This window comes from Atractosteus spatula, chromosome 3, assembly GCF_055471065.1.
Source record: "Atractosteus spatula isolate fAtrSpa1 chromosome 3, fAtrSpa1.hap1, whole genome shotgun sequence".
NCBI lineage: Eukaryota > Metazoa > Chordata > Actinopteri > Semionotiformes > Lepisosteidae > Atractosteus > Atractosteus spatula.
The window spans coordinates 34,509,686-34,528,619 of NC_142708.1; the positions used below are offsets into that span (position 1 = coordinate 34,509,686).

Genomic DNA, 18,934 nt, shown 5'->3' on the forward strand with positions numbered 1-18,934 from the left:
ACAGGGCAAAGTGACGATTTGAATTGAAGCTGCAGTGCAAGCGGAATAACAGAGTGAGCTTTAGAAGCATACACTGTTTCAGCCGAGAAAGATGAAGGTAGTTTGTAAAGAGCCCTGAAGAACAGGACCCTGGACATTCAACTCATCGACCAAGATTGGGAAGCCTTGGCTCTAGGGGTGTTGCTCACTCTGATTTGGGGAGCATATCCCCACTGCCAAGCTCACAGGAACAAAGAGGATGCATGGGTCTGGCATTTCAGTAGTGAAAAACTTCAGTTCGCCATAATAAGATAAGATAAGATCACTTTATAAGCCACATACAATTTCTTGTATTAGAAATTTGTCTTTTCCATATACCCCAGCTTGCTCTGCATGAGACACACAGACAGAGAGAAGCTTGGGGTCAGAGCACAGGGTCAGCTATTGTACAGTGCCCCTAGAGCAGTTGGGGTTAAGGGCGTTGCTCAGGAGCCCAACGGAGTAAGATTCCTCTGCTGGCCGCAGGATTTAAACCAGCAACCTTCTAGCCATAAGTGCAGATCCTTAGCCACACAGCCACCACTCCACCCAGAAGCCAGGAATGAAAAGTCAAGGAGAAAGTGGAAGCAGTACTGCAATCATGACGAAGAGCAGGACGAGAATGAATAATTGACAAAGCACTGCCGAAACGGTGCCTTGGCATTACATTGAAAAACAACAACTGAATAATTAAAAACTTATTTACTCACTAGGACGGATCATCAGAAGGGGATCCAGTCAGAGCAGAAAGCCCGAGAAAACTGTGAGCTCCCAGGTGCAACCACAAGCAAAGGGACACCACAGGAAAGCAATCATAACATGGTGTGCTTGTATGGGTGCAGGAAGGGCCAAACTTCATATTGCATACAGTAATATGCAAGAAGTGGTCCCTTAAACTTGAAAGTGCAGAAAAAGAAGACATACTATGGATTCAAACCAAACCAAAATAAACAGAATAGGACAACCTTATGATGCATTGCTTATTTGGAGTCTAAAGTAGACTTGAATCGAAATGTAGACAGTTCCACTGCCAGGCAGCCTCCCAGGCATCTGATTATGCAATTGTCCATGCAATAAGAGCAAGGCATGGAGCCACATTTTCATGCTGGGCAATCACTCAATCAAGCCTGCGTAATCTGGGTAATCACTACATTCCAGACAGACCACCTTCCAGACTAACTGAAACAAAGTGGCTGAGCATTTTCAAAGTTCCAGTTTTGACAGCAAACCACAATCATTATTTGTTTCTAAATTACATTAACATCGTCTTACAGGACATTCAGAGCCTGTGTTACATAAATTTCAATGAACTGTTTTACAAGGTGCTTAAGAAGATTTATGTGTAGTGAAAAGACAGACCATAGGCATGTATTTCAAGTTATATGGACAACATCTTTCATTAAAAATATTTTTTATTTACTTTTTTATTCATTTCTAGAACATTTTATTTTGTTATAACAGGGTGGTAACCAGGAAAGTACTTTGAACTACTCTTGTATTTATATCAAATGCTACAAACTAATTATGAGCTTCTAGTAAAATCACCTTTCTGCATTAGCAACATCAAAGCAGTACCAAGCCAAACACAAAAAGATCTAATGCCAGGAACTTAAATTAATAATGGGTCATTTTTCAACATTTTTTTCAACTTTTTGCACATATATGTATTAAGTATTAAAAGTGAAATATTTAATAGTTTCACAAAAGAAAAACTTCAAAATCCTAGTGATGGACAGTATGTTCTAATATCTAATTTAATGTTTCCTATGGTTTGCATTTTTACAGATCAATCCTTCTGTTGCTTTCATTAGGTCAGGAGATACAATGTCCTGCCAATCATCTCACTTAAAATGAAAGTCTCAGCTATAGATGCACTATTTTTAATTACCTGAATATTTGGTGGAGTGATGTTTTTTCTCAAAATCTTCAGCTCTTGTGAAAGAAAGTATGACAACAGCAAGTGTCTCAGTTCATGATAATCTCTGATACAAAACTTTCTCTGTGTATCTCATTATGCATACAAGCTATATCCTGTGGAATGTTTTCTTAATGTCCATTTGTATTGTTTTGCCTTTACTTTGCTAGATCCAGTAAAATCATTTGTGGGGACAGAGTGATCGAATATCTGTCATTCAAATCATTAACAGTGCAATGACAGTTCAAAAACCTCTGAGACAAATATAAAAGGAAATAGTATTGATTGTTGCATGTTACAAATTTTATAAATGAAACAATAAAGTCACTATGTACTAGATTCCTTTGGTTTTAGTTATTCTTTCATTTTTCTGGGTAGACAATTGTGGGTATGCTGACAATGGAAATTCTGTGCTTTTGTGGTGTAGAGAAGTGAATGAATGAGATTTACAAAAGATTTTGCAAACGATGTCCTGTCAACAGTTACTAACAGTTGCCTTACATGGTAGATACCAGTTTAGAGATCGTTTGTTTTCAAAATCTAATTTATAGGCAGAAACTTAAACCTCTTGGTAGCATGACAGGCACCAAATAGGTTGCAATAAAATATAAATTTTGATAGTCTTTAACACCAAACAATGGCTGTGCCTGTACTGTGCATCCAAACTACAGTTGACTCTTAAGGCCTAGACAAATGAATGTGTAAATTTCCTCTCTTGGAGCAATCGTGTTAACAAGTGAGCTTTCCATGGCAACAGTAGCTGTTACTTGTTGATCAAATTGTCACCAAACCATTGTCATTTTCTTTGATGTTTAGAAGTTCCTTTCATAACCCCCCTTAATTAGATATAACTAAGTTTAATTTTAGAGACTGTCGTTGCGCTCAGCAATTAAACCAAATTACTTTCTAACAAAATGCAGATTATTTTGTTGCATAAAGTATGTGCTCTGAAACAAACAAAAATAATTCAAACAAATTTATCTTGGGTCTTTTTTAATGTCTTTTTTATCTAGCGCTCCACAGCTTGATGTGAAACAATATTCAAGTAATTCAAAGAATATTTCAAAGTTAAAATGTTAAAATGTTCTTAAGTCATTAATTTAGAAATATGTCAAGAAGAACAGGTGTAATGTACAGTATAGCAGCATTGATGTTTTCAACAGCACATAAGACAGCTGAGTGTAAAAGATATCAATGTGCAAAGAATGTATTTTCTTAACTTCTCTATCTTTTTTCCATTTAAAAATGGATAGGTTTCCCTTAGAAACAGCATGAAACAGTGTGGAGGAACAATCGAGCTAGAATTGTTTTCCATGTCTGAACCCAATTTTTAATTAAATGACTAGAGATATTATTAAATGGGATTATTAGTTCTGTATGCACAGTGAGGTTCATAATGTTAAGAAATTAATGGAAATGCAGAGTTTTACACTGCAAACGTTGAACTTCAAACATTTGAAATATTAAACTTAAAATAAAAATACTAACTATTAAAGTGGGCTTTAAATACAGTAGGTATCAGACAGAACCAAAAGTTAATACCTCTGCCTGTAAAGTTTTTTTAATTGAAAAACAAATCTGCATCATGTCAAATTGGTGTTTGCTAAATGCTACAGTGGAAAGAGTAGTTGTCTGTAACAGCAGATAAGTGCCACTCAATATCACTGACAAGTAAAATTCTCTTTTTATCTGATACATCTTTTTTACTTTGCTGAATTGTTCGTTTCATTTCGATAGCAGCCAACACAAGCAGCCTCTACCCACTTGAACTGCAGGACTTCAATTCTTGGGGATTGGAGATGCCCATCCCCGATCTTAAATGAACACTTTGAACAGTTAGCGTTCAATGTCAGAGCCGCATACTGTACCTGTGGCAAACAAAGACACATTTTATTTGTATATACTTCAAGGAAACACATTCATTTCCCTTGACTCTTTTCAAAACAAATATGAAAATACTGTCTTTCTGTCATCACCTTTGCAAAGATATCTATGACATGTAAGTTTGTAACAAAATGCCTTAGTTTATATATCTGGTTCTTCAGTTTCTGGAAAGGTTATCCGTAGTCACCACAATTTAGAGCCAGATACAGTGTAAATGTGTATCATATCTTAAATACTTTATCATATAATGTCCATAAATGTTGTTTTGGAATTATTATATTAAAGCTAATAAATGTGCATTGGTAAAAATAACAACAGACATATTATGTCTAACTGAATTGCAGGCTGGCATCTCATTTATAATTTTTTTTCCTCCACCTAGAAAGAACTGAATGACACATTGACGATGTAGTCACACAGACAACTGATGAAAAAATATTCAACATGGAAGTGCTACATGGACATCTCTTCCTGACATTGTAAATTCCACACTTATTCACATGAACCACAAACATAATATTTAATGCTTCCTAGATAGGCTTGTACCACCTTCTGCTTTTCCCATAAATCCCTGACAGACACAAAGCTTCCAAAGTCTGCTGATGTAACAGGATGTGTGCATGACACTTATCAAGTAAATGTGATTTCCATTTTTCAAGAAGGATCAAGCTTTCTGTTATTGGTCTTGCATTAATCACAGTACAATATACTGTAATCATATGTTGTCTGCTGGGCTGTATATACAACCTGCATTTGGACCAGTTGCCTAAAGCTTGATGGTACTGATCTCATTCTCTAACTTCTGCTGTAAAATTATACTCAGGAAAACTCTCCCTCTCATTAAAAAGTGAAATGCTGTATCCCAGTTTCTCTTCTTCTTGAATAATACATTTTCAAAAGCACATGGGTATTTCTACATACTGTAAGAGAATGGACTGACAATCTACGACTGGATTAGTTTTTCATGACATTCAAATTACATTTTCCCAACAAAGATTGGAAAATGAATTAAAAATTCATTTAAATAATATAAATTTATAAATAAATGAAATAATATATTCAATATAAGACTGAAGTATTTGTACTTCAATACCTAAAGCATAACTCGTTGTGCACAGACATGGGCTATCAAAAGTATGATTTGGCAAGCATTTTCCAAACTCTACCTCTTTCACACTATCTACACTCTTGTATTCACATACAAGTGTATAGTATGAATATATAAATGTATTATTCCAAGAAACTGAAGATAACTTTTAAGATATATCACTCTGTTCATTGTACAATCTGATCATGGTTGAGATCTCCACCTCTGTGGCTTTGCTTCCTCAGTCTGACACCTTTGCACCTCAAAGTGAAGGGATCCTTCCCAGATATTCTTCCCGCATCTGGTTCAGTCAAGCCCATAATCTCCCGGCAGTTGATATCGAATTTAAATGTCCTCGTATTAGCTTTTATCATATCTTTGAATTGCTTCTCCTCTGATGACACTACCTTGACAAGCCTGGGTGAAGAGAACCTTCTTTGGCAGATTGGAATCTAAACTCTGGATGGCATGACTAGTCCAATGGAGCTGGTGGTGAATAGAACTTTAATTATTGTGAGGCTGCTTGAGAGAGAACACTAATGTTGCTGCATCTGTCCTGGAGTACCTGGAGAAAACCCACACAAACATGGGCAGAACATACAAATGACATGCAGATAGCACCCCTGCTCCAGAACTGAGGCCAGGGCCCCAGTGTTCAATTCTGTGAGGCAGCAATTCTAACCACAGCCAGTTACACCTGCTGTCCTATGGCATCTCATGGCCCATGGCTGCCCTGGCATACACCAGTTGCAGCCACAGCATAACAAACAGTTGATAATGATGACCCCTTAAAGTTCTCTCTGAAGCAGACCATGTGTCCTTTTTATTCTCCAGCACTGCCCTGATGATATCTGCATAACAATCTGGCCCACACTTTGACAAAAATAACAAATATTTATTAACAATAATTTACACAACTACGCAACAGTTACATTATAGATAGATATGCTCAATCTGTGGGTTTCAGAGTCCTACTTACTTTACACCTAGAAAATTCTGTCCCTATAATCTAAGTACACTAGCAAAAAAACTTGATATGCTACAGAGAGAAAACCTGCTTTCTGCAAAAAAGGAAAACAAATCCAACATCGGACTAAATCTTCCTCTTTAAACCAGGGATGACCATAAATGAATAAGAACCAGTTTCCCCTTTCTAAATGTGCACCACTAAAATAGGAGAGACAATTGCTACAACATAGGAATCATTTTTTTTTATAAGGCAGCAAGCTCTCTTAAAATAATGCTTAAGCTCTTGTTGTCTTTAGATTTCAGATTCTGGACAGAATTTGGTTTGTAAGACTGATTGTAAAAATAAATTTGATGATACAGTAATAACGATGATTCGTCTTTTCCCCTTTCCTTCTTCTTCTTCCTTTTACTGTCTTCTTTTCCTCTCTTTTCTGTAACTTTATTTTTCTTACAGTTTGCTCCGTTTTGTGGAGACTGGCTTAATGACCTTATTAGGATTGGCCGGTCACTATTGAACATCCATGTGTCCTTTGTCTAACCACTTTATCAATACAGGGTCGTGGGGCAGCCAGAAACTTTTCCAGCAAGCAAGTTTCCTAAATTGATGTGAATGATTTCTAGATTTAAAATTGTGCATTATTCCAGTTAGATTCTGTTTCATACATGGCTTTTATATTTATTGGATACTGTATCTTATGAGCAAAACATGCATTGTATGTTATGCACTAATGAGATTTTTTAAATAAAAAGGAATACTTGTTTTAGATGTATAAACACACTACATAAACACACTTTATAAATATTAACATTTTGCTCTTTCCAGTCATTTTTTTCCTTCACAATTCATCGGTGATCTTTAATTTGAAAGATCTGAAATTTAACTAATTTAGATTCAAATCAATTAAACACAGCTTTTCATGTGTTAACATGACTTGTACTTTACAAGTCGGTAATAATAATTATTTATTACTTAATGTGATTTATCTATTCAACATTATCTCTGTATGTTCTTTTACCATAATCACCATTTTAACTTTTTGATTTTTGTTGATTTATGTTGTGGGAGGCAAGGTGTTGCAATGGTTAGCATTGCTGCCTCATAGCGCTGGGGCCCTGTGTTCAATACCAGACCTTGAGTGCTATCTGTATGGAGTTTGTATGTTCTCCCCATGTTTGCAAGGGTTTACCTTTACGGTTCAAAGAATGGTAGGTTAACTGGCTTCTGGTAAAAGTGACCCTGCTGTGAGTGTCTGTTTGTGCACTGAGAAGGACTGGCATCCCATCCAGGGTGTGTACTGCCTTACACCCATTGTTTTCTGGGATAGGTTCCAGTTCCCCAGCAACATGGTATTAGATAAAGTGGTTAAATGGATGGATGGGTGGATTTATGTTGTATGATCACTTAAGCCAAAATCAAGCTACGTGAGTACCATCTGTGCAAATGTTTTATACAACATTATATTCTGGCACATTACTGACAGGATTTAGCAAGACTAAACCACATGTCAACATTGCTATTTGTTTAATAGAGCTCATTGTCAAGAGGATATAGTATTTTTTTCTGTTCTTGCCTTATACTGACATCTGATGGACACTTATTTTATCTGAATACTTTCATTTGACAGAGAAACATAAAATTTTGTATATGAATTGGATCTCCATTAATTTGTTATTGTAATCAAAATATGATCCTGGGGCCTTTCCGTGTGAATGAAATTGACAAAGATTTGAAATGTATGGGACTCAGACGTACTGTATATGGAATGTCTTTATCTCTTACTGACAAGTTAAGATGAATGGTTTAATCTCAAATACAAAGTGGAAGTTTGCGAGCTTACAAATCTAATAATAGCTTGTCTGAACTGTTTAGAAAATAAAATTCAAAGAACTGACTTGATCCCTCACAACTTAATATGAGACCCATATTTGTCAATATTAACTCCATTATAAACAAGATATATACTGATGGAAAAAAGAAATGCTACACCTCCTCCACACTCTGGCCCTCCTGTCTGCGTGGAACAGGCTGAAGAGTGACCTGATGCCACTGCCGACAAGAACATTGCAGCCTCTGTCTGGCCCAAGCCAGTCGGGTGTGACATCTAGGAGGTGTGAGCAGAGGGCCTCTGACAGGTCGCCTTGCTCTAAGGCCAGCATCATGGAGCCTCACTGTCCTGTCACTGATCCGGGCATTGTGTCTGCCGGTAGTTTCAGCAGCAGTACGGGTGGCAGATCTGAAATGATCTCTCAGATGGACCAGTGTCGGTCCTGCTCTGGTGTGGTCACTCGAGGGCAACTGGATTTGTCCTGCCGGTCTGCTGAAACCTTCTCTGGAGTTGGGACATAGTGGAGTGGCTTACTCCATTGTGTCTGGCAATGCTGTCACATGACATGCCTGCCTGCAGCATCCCATTGGCCCTCTCCCTTGCTTCTGGTGACATTCAAGGCATCATCCAGGTGGATGCTGCACATTGGTGGTGTTGGAGGAGAGTCCCCATTATCTGTAAAGCGCTTTGAGTGGAGTGTCCAGAAAAGCATTATATAAGTGTTAGCAATTATTATTATTAGTATTATTATTATTATTATCTTATCAGGCATTTTTCCACCTAAGTAAAATGCACCTAAGGAGGATTCGTGTGATTGGCGATTTGCAATGCCTCACTGCACAAGCTGTATTGCTGATCAGAGGGCTTATAAACAAATTGACAACTTTTTTTGAAAGTACATAAGCTATAACTACAGTACTATAGTATTCTCATTCCAGAAAATGTTGCATTTCTTTTTTACATCAGTATAGATGTAGCCCCATAATCAATATGTATGCCACACTGACAGAAGAACACATTCCTTCCAAGACAGGGGATATTTTATGTCAATTGACACAAAGCAGAACTACAGAATGCATGCAGAGATATCCATCAAACAGAAAGGCTTGATATGTAGTTTCAAACTATTTAAATCAATCTGACATTAGAAAGCCTCACCTATACAGACGTAGAACTTTAAATTACCTTAAATAAAACCTAGCACAGGCTATGATTTTGTACACATATTCAGAGATAATGATGGGAATCTTTTACATGATGAAAGAGAAATAGTCATTCAAAACAGTAATAGCCATGAACTGGAAAACTGCTATTGTAGTGTTAATCTATAAAAATGGTATCAAAACCAAACCAAAAAATTACAGACCAATACTTTTCTTACTTGTCAGGTTATGTAAACAGTAATTAGAAATAAATTTTAAGATTAAATGTATGGTGACATATTTCTAGGGGATTTATATTAAGTTTGTATTAGAAGTATTTGAGATTATTATACAGTATATCTTCCTTAACTAACTTAATAAGAGGTCTCTTAACAAACAGCAGCAACAATGAATACAGACAGAACATACAATCCATATTTTCAAAAGGCTTTTGATAAAGATCCTCATAAAAGATTAATTCACAAACTGCAGTAGTCATTCAAAGAAGAGTATGTATTTATATTAAGAACTGGTTAATAGGTAGAAAACAAGGAGTACAGATAAGGGGAAATGCTCCAAATGAAATGTAACCAGCTATGTGCCACATGTACAGTACTAGGACTCTTCCCTTCCTCATTTCTATGAATGATGCAGATTTTAGTGGAGTTAAAAAACAAGACAAGTTCACAGCTGACCCCAAAGAGGATTTTGTGAAATTTTGGTTATCACGTTACAACAAAGTTATTTCTGCTCTGGAATCAGTCTAGAAAAGACCAGCTAGGTACCTTCTCAGGCTCAAAAGAATGTCTGACTCTCATAGACTGAAATAACAGAATTTTGTAGCCTTGACCAGATAAGGTCCTTCATGTAAACCCTATGGACTTCTGAAATACTAGTGAAATATGAACCATAGTATACAGATAGAAAATAAATTGCATACAAAAGTGAGAAGAAGATTCTCTTTTTTCACAAAAGGTTTTGGAAGCCTGGAACAAGCTACCCAACCATGTTGTTGAAGCCAATAACATTATTAAATAAATGGCTAGATGAGATCCTTGGATCAGTTAGCTACTAAACAAGTAAAATAAAAAAAATAATAATTTAGTATTATAAACAGCTAAAAGTACTCTTTTCTTTTACAGAAGGCATATAATTGCAACAAAGTGCAACAAATAAAATTGTAGAATGTGACCCTATGATAAAGGTAAAGGGATTGTTACCAGGAAGATTCTGCTGCGGTTGAATCATTGGGTAAAAGTGTGAATGAATTAGTCAAATCAGTCAGTTCATGTCAATTCAGTTGACATGAATCTTAAAGTCTGACAAATGGCCCAGTATTCTGCATTCATAATTCATTCCCATTGCCCATTGCATTCATTTCCCAACCTTTGTCATGAATTAGAGCTTCTTAACTTGTGTATGCATGCCATTCAAAACATAGTAAAGGTGTGTCTGAAATAATAATGTATTTTATTAAAGGTGGTGCTCTGATTTGATATGTATTTCTTGCTCACAGAAATGCAAGAGAACGTAACCTCAGTGGTGCAATGGAGCTGCAAAATCAAACTTTAAGAGCTGGAGAAGCTGCCAGCGTTAAAGAATATTGTGCAGCTGGCGCCACCTTGTGGCAATTAAGGGATAAAAACTTGCAGGTTGGCATTAGTCATCTCTAAACGTCCAACGTCCATAAATGAGAAAATCTATTAAACTTCTACACAACAGATTGATTTTACACTAGATCATCTACGTCCATCCATGTCAAAGTATAGAAACCAGGAATTATTGACCCATACAGGTTTGTTAATAAACAGAATAAAAAAAACTTTAAAGTTCTAGCAGTTAAGTCATGGCCAGGTGTCTGCCATAGATCTTATCAGCTTAAGAATAATAATAATTATAATTCCTTACACTTATATAGTCCTTTTCTGGACACTCCACTCAAAACGCTATACAGGTAATGGGAACTTTCCTCCACCACCAACAATGTGCAGCTCACAGCTGGGTGATGTGACAGCAGCTATAGTGCGCCAGAACATTCACCACACATCAGCTATCAGTGGGGAGAACAGAGTAATGAAGTCAATTCATAGATGGGGATTATTAGGAGGCCATGATTGGTAACGGCCAAAGGGAAATTTGGCCAGGACACCAGGGTTACACCCCTACTCTTTTCGAGAAGTGCCCTGGGATTTTTAATGACTACAGAGAGTCAGGAACTTGATGTTATGTCTCATCCGAAGGACAGCGCCTTTTTACAGTATAGTATTTCCGTATTCTGTATATAGTATTAATGCACCATACTGGTGCATTACCCACACAGATCGCAGCGTAAGCGCCCCCTTTTGGCCCCCTATCTTGAGACTAAAGCAGGGATAATAAACCCCAGTTTCATGGTTTTCATTCCACATAATCGGTTAATTACTAACTTGAACATAATGTCCTAGTACTACAAATGGTGGTAAGCACTGTACAGACCCAACAGGACTAAGCCATTCCGAAACTAGTGTTGCCCAACATTGGGTTAATGAATTATAGAATGTCTGTGGATACCAATTGCCCTGTAGTAAATGGAATCATATTGTAGAATATATAATTCAGGATTGGAGGTTTATGTAATTCAGAGCTCAGATTCTCAGTTCTTAAATGCTGCACTCGTACAGCAAATTGCACAAATGACTCTTAAACCTGCAATGTGATTTGCTTATTGAACTTTTTCACTTTATTCATGGAACACATGATATTCAGCAATCTTCATTACTGCTTGGTATCCACATTAAACCATTTGAATTCCAATTCATTTTGCTTAACTCAATATCTGCATATACTATACTAGCCTTGTCATTTTATTAATTTGTACTCAAGTCATTGTTTTCCATAACGTAAAATGTCATATATGTATGCCATACATTAAGTCACCCTGGCCATGCGTGCAAAGAAAATTCATTTTTTTAAAATGTATTCTTATTTCAGCCCAGTTCTCCTTCAAGACAACACTTATGTGTTACATGAAATACTAATCTACTAGCTAGAATATAAACTAAAGTTGACAAATTAAATCTGCTCTCCACTGTAGTATCTGGCCTGCATCTTGCTTTCAGTACTAATCACAAGTTAAGATTATCGGCTTCAAATAAAACTTAACATGGCAACAAGGTGCAAGGAGTCTTCCCCATACACGTTTGAGTGGGGAGTTGTGTCAATATGTGGAAACAAGAAGAGGATAACTTGACACTGAAAACTTTATTGAAAGCAGAAAAAAGTTTTGGCTGTTGGAAGTAACCACTACATGATTCTCTCTTTCCATGTGTGAACTAACATTCATAACTTAATTTTCATATTCCTAGATTTACACAAAACTCCAGATTCATTAAATGCCATCTTTAAATTTTTTTTTAGTTTTCTAAAAGTTGGAAATCTAAAAATATCCTGCAGGATGTGAAGAAATGTAGAATAGGAGAACATCAAGGAAGTTCGTGGGTCATAGCACAGCACACAGAGTAAAAGCAAAACCCTTTCCCCAGGTATTCTCACATGAAAGACTGTCTGCTTTCAGTGTTATGTGATCTCACTATTGCATATCTCACAGCTGGCAGATTAGATCAAATCTCCCCTAAAAAGGAGTGTTCTGAGCCCTAGAACCAGTTTGAAGTGAGTAGTACTCAATATTCTTTCAGTGTGTATCATGCCAAAATAAAGTCATTGCAAATCAATGAATGCAATGCAACATGACTGAGGTGATGTGAAAGGCCATTTACACAGAGAAGAGACCATACAATTGTTTTCAGTACAAACCCAATGTATTTCCATATAACCTTGTGATTATATAACAGTCCCAAAAAACAGTGGAGTAAACAACTCGGACAAAAAATTACAGAAAGGAAAAATTCTGGCACCTCTTATCGCATTTATTGTGTACGAGGAACATTTCTTCCCCCTTCTCCACCCAATCCCCCACCACCCCTCCCAAATGTAACCAAGAAAACTACAACCTCCTGCCTTGCTTTTCACATACTAGGATGCACATGCATGCAAAGATTCAAATGATACTTAAATTGCAAATATACACAATGTAGTCTTATTTTAAAAAAGAATCCCATCCTTTAGAAAACATTATGCCAGTGTAAAAGTTGGTGGTTAAGATCTAAAAAAAAAGCAAGCTCCACATCTGAACCCTTTTGGTTATATTCTTTTCACCGCATCGTCGATTTCAGAGATCTGTTCCTTAAGCTGGTTCCACTGCTCTGGGTTCAAAGCAATTCCTGAAAAGGCAATTTTAAAAAAAAAGAACAGTTAAAAAAAGTACGTCTGCTGCGTTTTAAATACCAGTTTCGACAGAAAATGTGGCTCTTTATTAAGCCATCTCCTTTGAAATTTAAATTAGTTTAAAAAGCCAAGGGACACAAAGAAAAATTAAACAAACTGGATAATGAAAAGTTTCAGCAGAATATCATCCTTCATTCTATAAGCAAATCTACGTAATTACACAGGCAGCGGAAGAATTATTTGCCTAACAGACTCTTGAGGGGCTTCAATAACTACAGGTTTAAGGGAAAGATTAAAAGGACAGAAGGAGATCAAAGCAATAAAAACTTTCTTCGGCCTGACATCATCTTACGGTGTGAAAGCATTTAAATAATATTGTTTTCAGAAACCCCTAAACAGAGAATGACGAGAAAAACAAACAGTAAATAAAGAATGTAATAATAAATTCAATTCCACAGCCATTCGTGGCTACTGTGAACTGCTGGAATGTCATAAAATTCCATGATCATACATTACCTTTTTTTCCAGGCTTCATTTCACCTTCCTGGTCCATCCAGTACTCCCGGATGTCAATCAGGACCTTGCCTTTGAAGTCTCGGACACTGACGTACCTCATCTTCCCAATCTGTGAAGAAGACCACACAAGGAGTACAAAGAGTGATTGAACAACCCAGATATAAGTGTGCTTTAAAAGTCACTGTGATACAGTGTGTCCAAGCCATAGTGAAGTCTCACCAGTTGTAGATCACTTTTATAAAACATTATGAATAGCATACAAGAATGTTCAGCTACTGCACCGGCTCCACTACAATTGCGATGAATTTGCAACAGTTGGGTGCATCAGCTTCTGTACAGGCTATAAAAAACAAAATACTGCACCATTCATTGGTTTTACAATATTACAACACAAAAATGTGTCACATCAAGTGTAATTATTGTAAAGAGAAGCAGTTCTACCAGCACAACTCTGCAAAATTACATCTCTTATACTATAACAGATGACACATGACAAACTTAAAAAATATGACTCGCCAAGATCAAAACTTAAAAACACGTGCAGCTGTTGACAGAATTTACACTTATTTGACGTTACTGTTAAAGCTGAGATGGAACTATTTAATAAACACTGATATGTGGACTTATCGTTATCTGCAAAACTGTTAATCACAGTGGTGTTTATTAGTATATCAGACATGTCATTCTTAGATAGTTTCCCAAAGAAATGAAAATATCCAGTGTGACTTGCAAAATTGGACAAAAAGCTGGATGAACAGAAAGGGTAATTGCAGTCCTAATTTCTCAGACCAGCTAATGAATCTCGGTAACAAAATAAATTAATTGACGTTAGAGGAAAAAAATGACAACTTCTAAATTAAGCACAAAATCGTGAACTTTGGGAAAGTACTGTAAGTCGCCATGTTGTCGCAAGCTCTCATACGAGGTCCCACGAATTCGGCACTTCCTCCTCACTACTCTCCGTAGTGACTAATGTAATGTGATGTATGAGCCAATAAATACAGCAAACACTTCACCACAGAAATGTTTAACCATAACCAGCCAGCAGCCATATCACTCTGCAACTCACAACTGGCAACCCACTGAAGCTAAGCAAGTGTGAGCCTGGTCAGTACCTGGATGGGACCCCTCCTGGGAAAAACTAAGGTTGCTGCTGGTATAGGTTAGTGGGGCCAGCAGGGGGCGCTCACCCTTCGGTCCATGTGGGTCCTAATGCCCCAGTATAGTGACGGGGACACAGGTTGTTTCTCGAAAAGAGTAGGGCGTCCTGGTCAAATTTCCCATTGGCCCTTACCAATCAGGGCCTCCTAATTAATCCCCATCCATGCATTGGCTTCATTACTCTGCTCTCCTCCCCACTAATAGCTGGTAAGTGTTCTGGCGCACTATGGCTGCTGTCGCATCATCCAGGTGGATGTTGCACATTGGTGGTGGTGGAGGGGAGTCCAGAAAAGCGCTATATAAGTGTAAGCAATAACTATTATTATTATTATAATAACAGAGTTAACAAGTTGGTAGTATTTGTTGGCAAAACTGTGTTGAAATCAAAAGCAATATTTCTATTGAATTGAAAGAGACATTCAAAAGCCTGCCTGTTTTTAATGTCATAAGGCCACACATGTTCCTGGAAGTTTTGTTGCCTCATTCTGAATCGCAGAACGTGGCACTGCCTGGAAATTTCTTTTATTTTGTGATGTAAATTGGGGATTTTACAAGTTATTCTGTACTTTTTACCTTTATCGTGGTTTAAAATGCACTCATCAAAGCTGATTATTTTTAATCCTGATATATGAAAAAATGTTATTGCCTTGAACCAACAACATGGCCATGAGGCTGCAGATATTTTTATCAAAAAAGAAAGCTATGAGAAAACATGTCCTCTACAAATTCACACAGGGCTCAATCTGCTATACATGACTGGTGCTTAAGATTAAATTTCACTCTATCTGGTGCCTCATTTGACCAAATTAAATCAACACTGGATTGCTTGATGTCAACAGGTAACACTTGAACCCTGTTGGCATCAAGCATTTTAACAAAGAAAGCTGGAAATTACAAAATTGAAAACATTTCGAAGGAACAGTGGCGAGTAACCTACTGTTAATGCTCAGCCCCGCATGTGAGAACTGGGGGGACTTTGGTTGTATCAGATCAGCTCCTTATATTAGCAGTAAGGCTTGTATCAAGATTAAAAGATACACATTACCTAGGTATTCATTCCTTTGTTCTTTCAACCCCAAAATAAAGAAGGTTTAGCAAATAAAAAAAACCTAGAGAAACAGTGGTTCAGACAGACATGCACACCAACACTTTGTGGAAATGAAGACCGGTATAAAAAAAGGAAAAAATGGATGACAGGAGAAACATAAAGCACAGAAATGTAGGTCACATCCTAAAAATGGATCAAAGATTGCTCACAGCTGCTGCAACAACACACCATGTCAATGAACGCTTTTCTGTTTGAAGGAACTGCAGTTGTCTAGGGATTAAGAGAAAGGCAACTAAAGGCTGCTTAGCATTAAAAGGTGGATCTGAGCAACCTTTCATTCATTGAATACAACAAGGTTTAGAGCATCATTTGAATGGGACATAGCTGTGCTCTACCACCTTGTACACCAGTGCTTATTGGAACACAGAACAGGAGAATGTGCGAGATCTGAGCCAGTCCTACCTGGAACATGTTTTCATCCTTATCACTTCCACTCCTGGATGAACCCCCAGCTCTCGAGCTCTCACCACTCTTCTGTTTCTTTGCTGGCTTCTCTGGGGTTGCTGGCTTCTTCCTCTTTGCCTTCCAAAAGAGTTCACCATCACAGTCAGACACCACTATCGTTTACCACAAGACTAGCAAGTCAGCTTCCAAAACGTCAACGGAGGACTCCATAGATTAAAAAAAAAACTCTGCAACCCTGATAGTCCTTGATAAAAACCCTTGTGTAGTATCTATCTCTTTAACACAAACTCACAAACAGGAGCACCCTCTCAGAGAACAAATGCCTATTGACATTAAGTTATAAGCTGCTGAAACCTTCCTAACAAACAGAAGCAGTTTTGTGAAGCTGCAAAGCAATCAAAACATACCTTCTTCTCTACTTCACTGTCTGAATCACTTCCAGAAGACGTAGAAACAACTTCCTTGGATTTCGGCATTCTGTAAAAAAAAAAGGTAAAGTAATTTAACCTTGCAGTTGAGACAAAATGATCAGTGTTGACGAAATATTTAAAAAAATGAATAACGGATATCATCTAAGAATACACCTGCTTCTTTCTAGAGAAGAGCATGGACACAGTCACATTTTTTTCCAAAAAACAAATGACCACATTACACAAAACCCATTATGATTCAAACACAAATATGGAAGACAATTTGGACCTCTTTATTCCCTTTCATTATTATTGTGGCTTAAAATATCATTGGAAGCTTCAGAAAAAATAAAAAAGTAATCTTTCCTATTCTTCAGAACACATCACTTCATGGTGGTAAATTGTGATGACTTATTCTGCTTCCTTTTGAAGGATCTGGGTCAGCGTAGGAAGTGATAGCTCATTAAGTCAGAAAACAGTACAGACAAACATGCTGCAGGCACCTCTTTCAATACTGAGTGATGGTGAAAAGAAGTGAAATGGGATTTTTTCCATTTTTGAGCCATCATTGGAAAAAAAAAAGTTTGATGTAAATACCCGAGGACTGCAAATCTGGGCATTTCAAACTTGTGAAAATATAACTGACTAGTATAATTAGGAGATCCACTGACATAAATTTGCAGGCTAAATAGATTTAGTGAGATGTACAATCTACGTGAATTTACTGCAATATACTCAAAATGTAAGTTTTGCACAAAGGCCAGAAACGTTTCCTTCACAATAGGTTAATCACTCGACTATTACCACAGCATGAATCTCAGGTAATGAGTATAATAAGAAAGAAATTATTGTAATGCAAGATTAATAACCCCCCTCCACCAAAAAAAATACAAACCTAAGTAGAGATTTTAGAATTACTTTATCGCATCATTTCCACAAATTAGTTTACCTCATTCACGTTAACTGTATTAATGCGGTTCAATTGCAAACTCACAGTGATACGAACAATCCTCGGATTACTGAATTCCAAATGCAATTTTGGCTACATTTTATAGCAACCTAATTTTAGGATTATTTTAGAAATTTTCGTAAATGTGAAACAGTATCTGCTCTGAGTTTTAGATGAAAACAAAAACAATTCACAAAAACAGGCCGAGAAAAAGCCTTTGTATTAGTGTTTAATTTTCTCAGCACACACGCTACTCTCAAGTATTTTTTATTTACCGATTAGCAGTTTCACTCTCTTTCCGCTCTAAGATTTTCGCGAAGTTTAAATAAGATGTGTTTGCAGAAATCCTGGTCCGCTATAAAACGACATCAGCTTTGTGACCAAAGACCAAGCATCACTGGGTCTACACTGCTGGGCACCGAGAAACCTGCTCCGACAAGGGTAGATCAGAATTTGCAGCGCATCTTACTAGGCCTGTATTTTTTTTTTTACATCGCAAGGGTTATAACAATCGCTGCAACACCTTTGTCATGTTAACAAAGGAAAATCGATTGCATATTTTTTAGCGCTTTCTGGTAGTTTAGGATGACAGAATGCAGAAGAAGACTTACTTGTACCGAACACAGTATTGCTGCAAGCTTGTGTCGTGTTCTGATTCACTGGCGCGGGAAGTCGCTGGAGGTTCGCAGTAGATAACCCACTTCAGCGCTCGCCTGCTATTGGGCTTTTGCAATCATATGATTATCAGTGACTTGTGGGAAATGATGTTCTTACTAGCGTAAGCTGCGCTGCGATATCACATGTTGGGGGCTAAAAGGTTTGATACCACTTGTTTAAAACACTTTAATAAAAATATATTGTAATGCATAAACGTAAACTAAAATATAAATTACTGCTTTTGTCGATTCCCTATGTTTCCCTATGATTCCGTATGTAAGTTATTCATCAGTAGGAAACAAATCTATGTATAATGTACAGTACACGTGTGTTTGCGTGTGCGTTAAGACAATAATACAGTACTTTCGACAATTACAAAAATAGCACTTTGCATTTAGAGTGACAAAATGTTATTACACATAAAATATAAAAATAAATACTCTAGAATGTTGCACGAAGATATCTACTTTTATTGAAGACATTAAATTTTACGCAGGAAGAGGAATCGGTACTCATTCTGTTCAGCACATGGAAGATTGGACAGCTCCGAAGGACGGAACTACACTGTTTTCAGTTTTCAGACTTCTTTACATTTTGATTCCGAAAGTTTTGAATACTATTCTT

General features: G+C 37.0%; 1 protein-coding gene across 1 annotated transcript; it reads right to left on the reverse strand.

Moving 5' to 3' along the window:
- Positions 1-12,619: 12,619 nt before the first annotated feature.
- sub1b (SUB1 regulator of transcription b) lies at positions 12,620-18,378 on the reverse strand. Its single transcript, XM_088911792.1, has 5 exons — positions 18,265-18,378; positions 16,702-16,771; positions 16,292-16,411; positions 13,621-13,729; positions 12,620-13,100 (listed from the first exon to the last, which is right to left on the reverse strand). The coding sequence occupies exons 2-5, from the start codon at positions 16,768-16,770 to the stop codon at positions 13,021-13,023; spliced, it is 378 nt and encodes a 125-aa protein (XP_088767918.1). The 5' UTR covers position 16,771; positions 18,265-18,378; the 3' UTR covers positions 12,620-13,020.
- Between the last annotated feature and the right edge of the window lie 556 nt (positions 18,379-18,934).

What these genes read in the sequence shown, in the direction of transcription:
- sub1b (XM_088911792.1), bottom strand. Translation starts at nt 16,770, where the DNA reads ATGCCGAAATCCAAGGAAGTTGTTTCTACGTCTTCTGGAAGTGATTCA. An exon ending in ACAGTGAAGTAGAGAAGAAG is followed by an intron (nt 16,412 to 16,701) that starts GTATGTTTTGAT and finishes CTCTTTTGGAAG; the next exon opens with GCAAAGAGGAAGAAGCCAGC. An exon ending in AGGATGAAAACATGTTCCAG is followed by an intron (nt 13,730 to 16,291) that starts GTAGGACTGGCT and finishes TCTTCTTCACAG; the next exon opens with ATTGGGAAGATGAGGTACGT.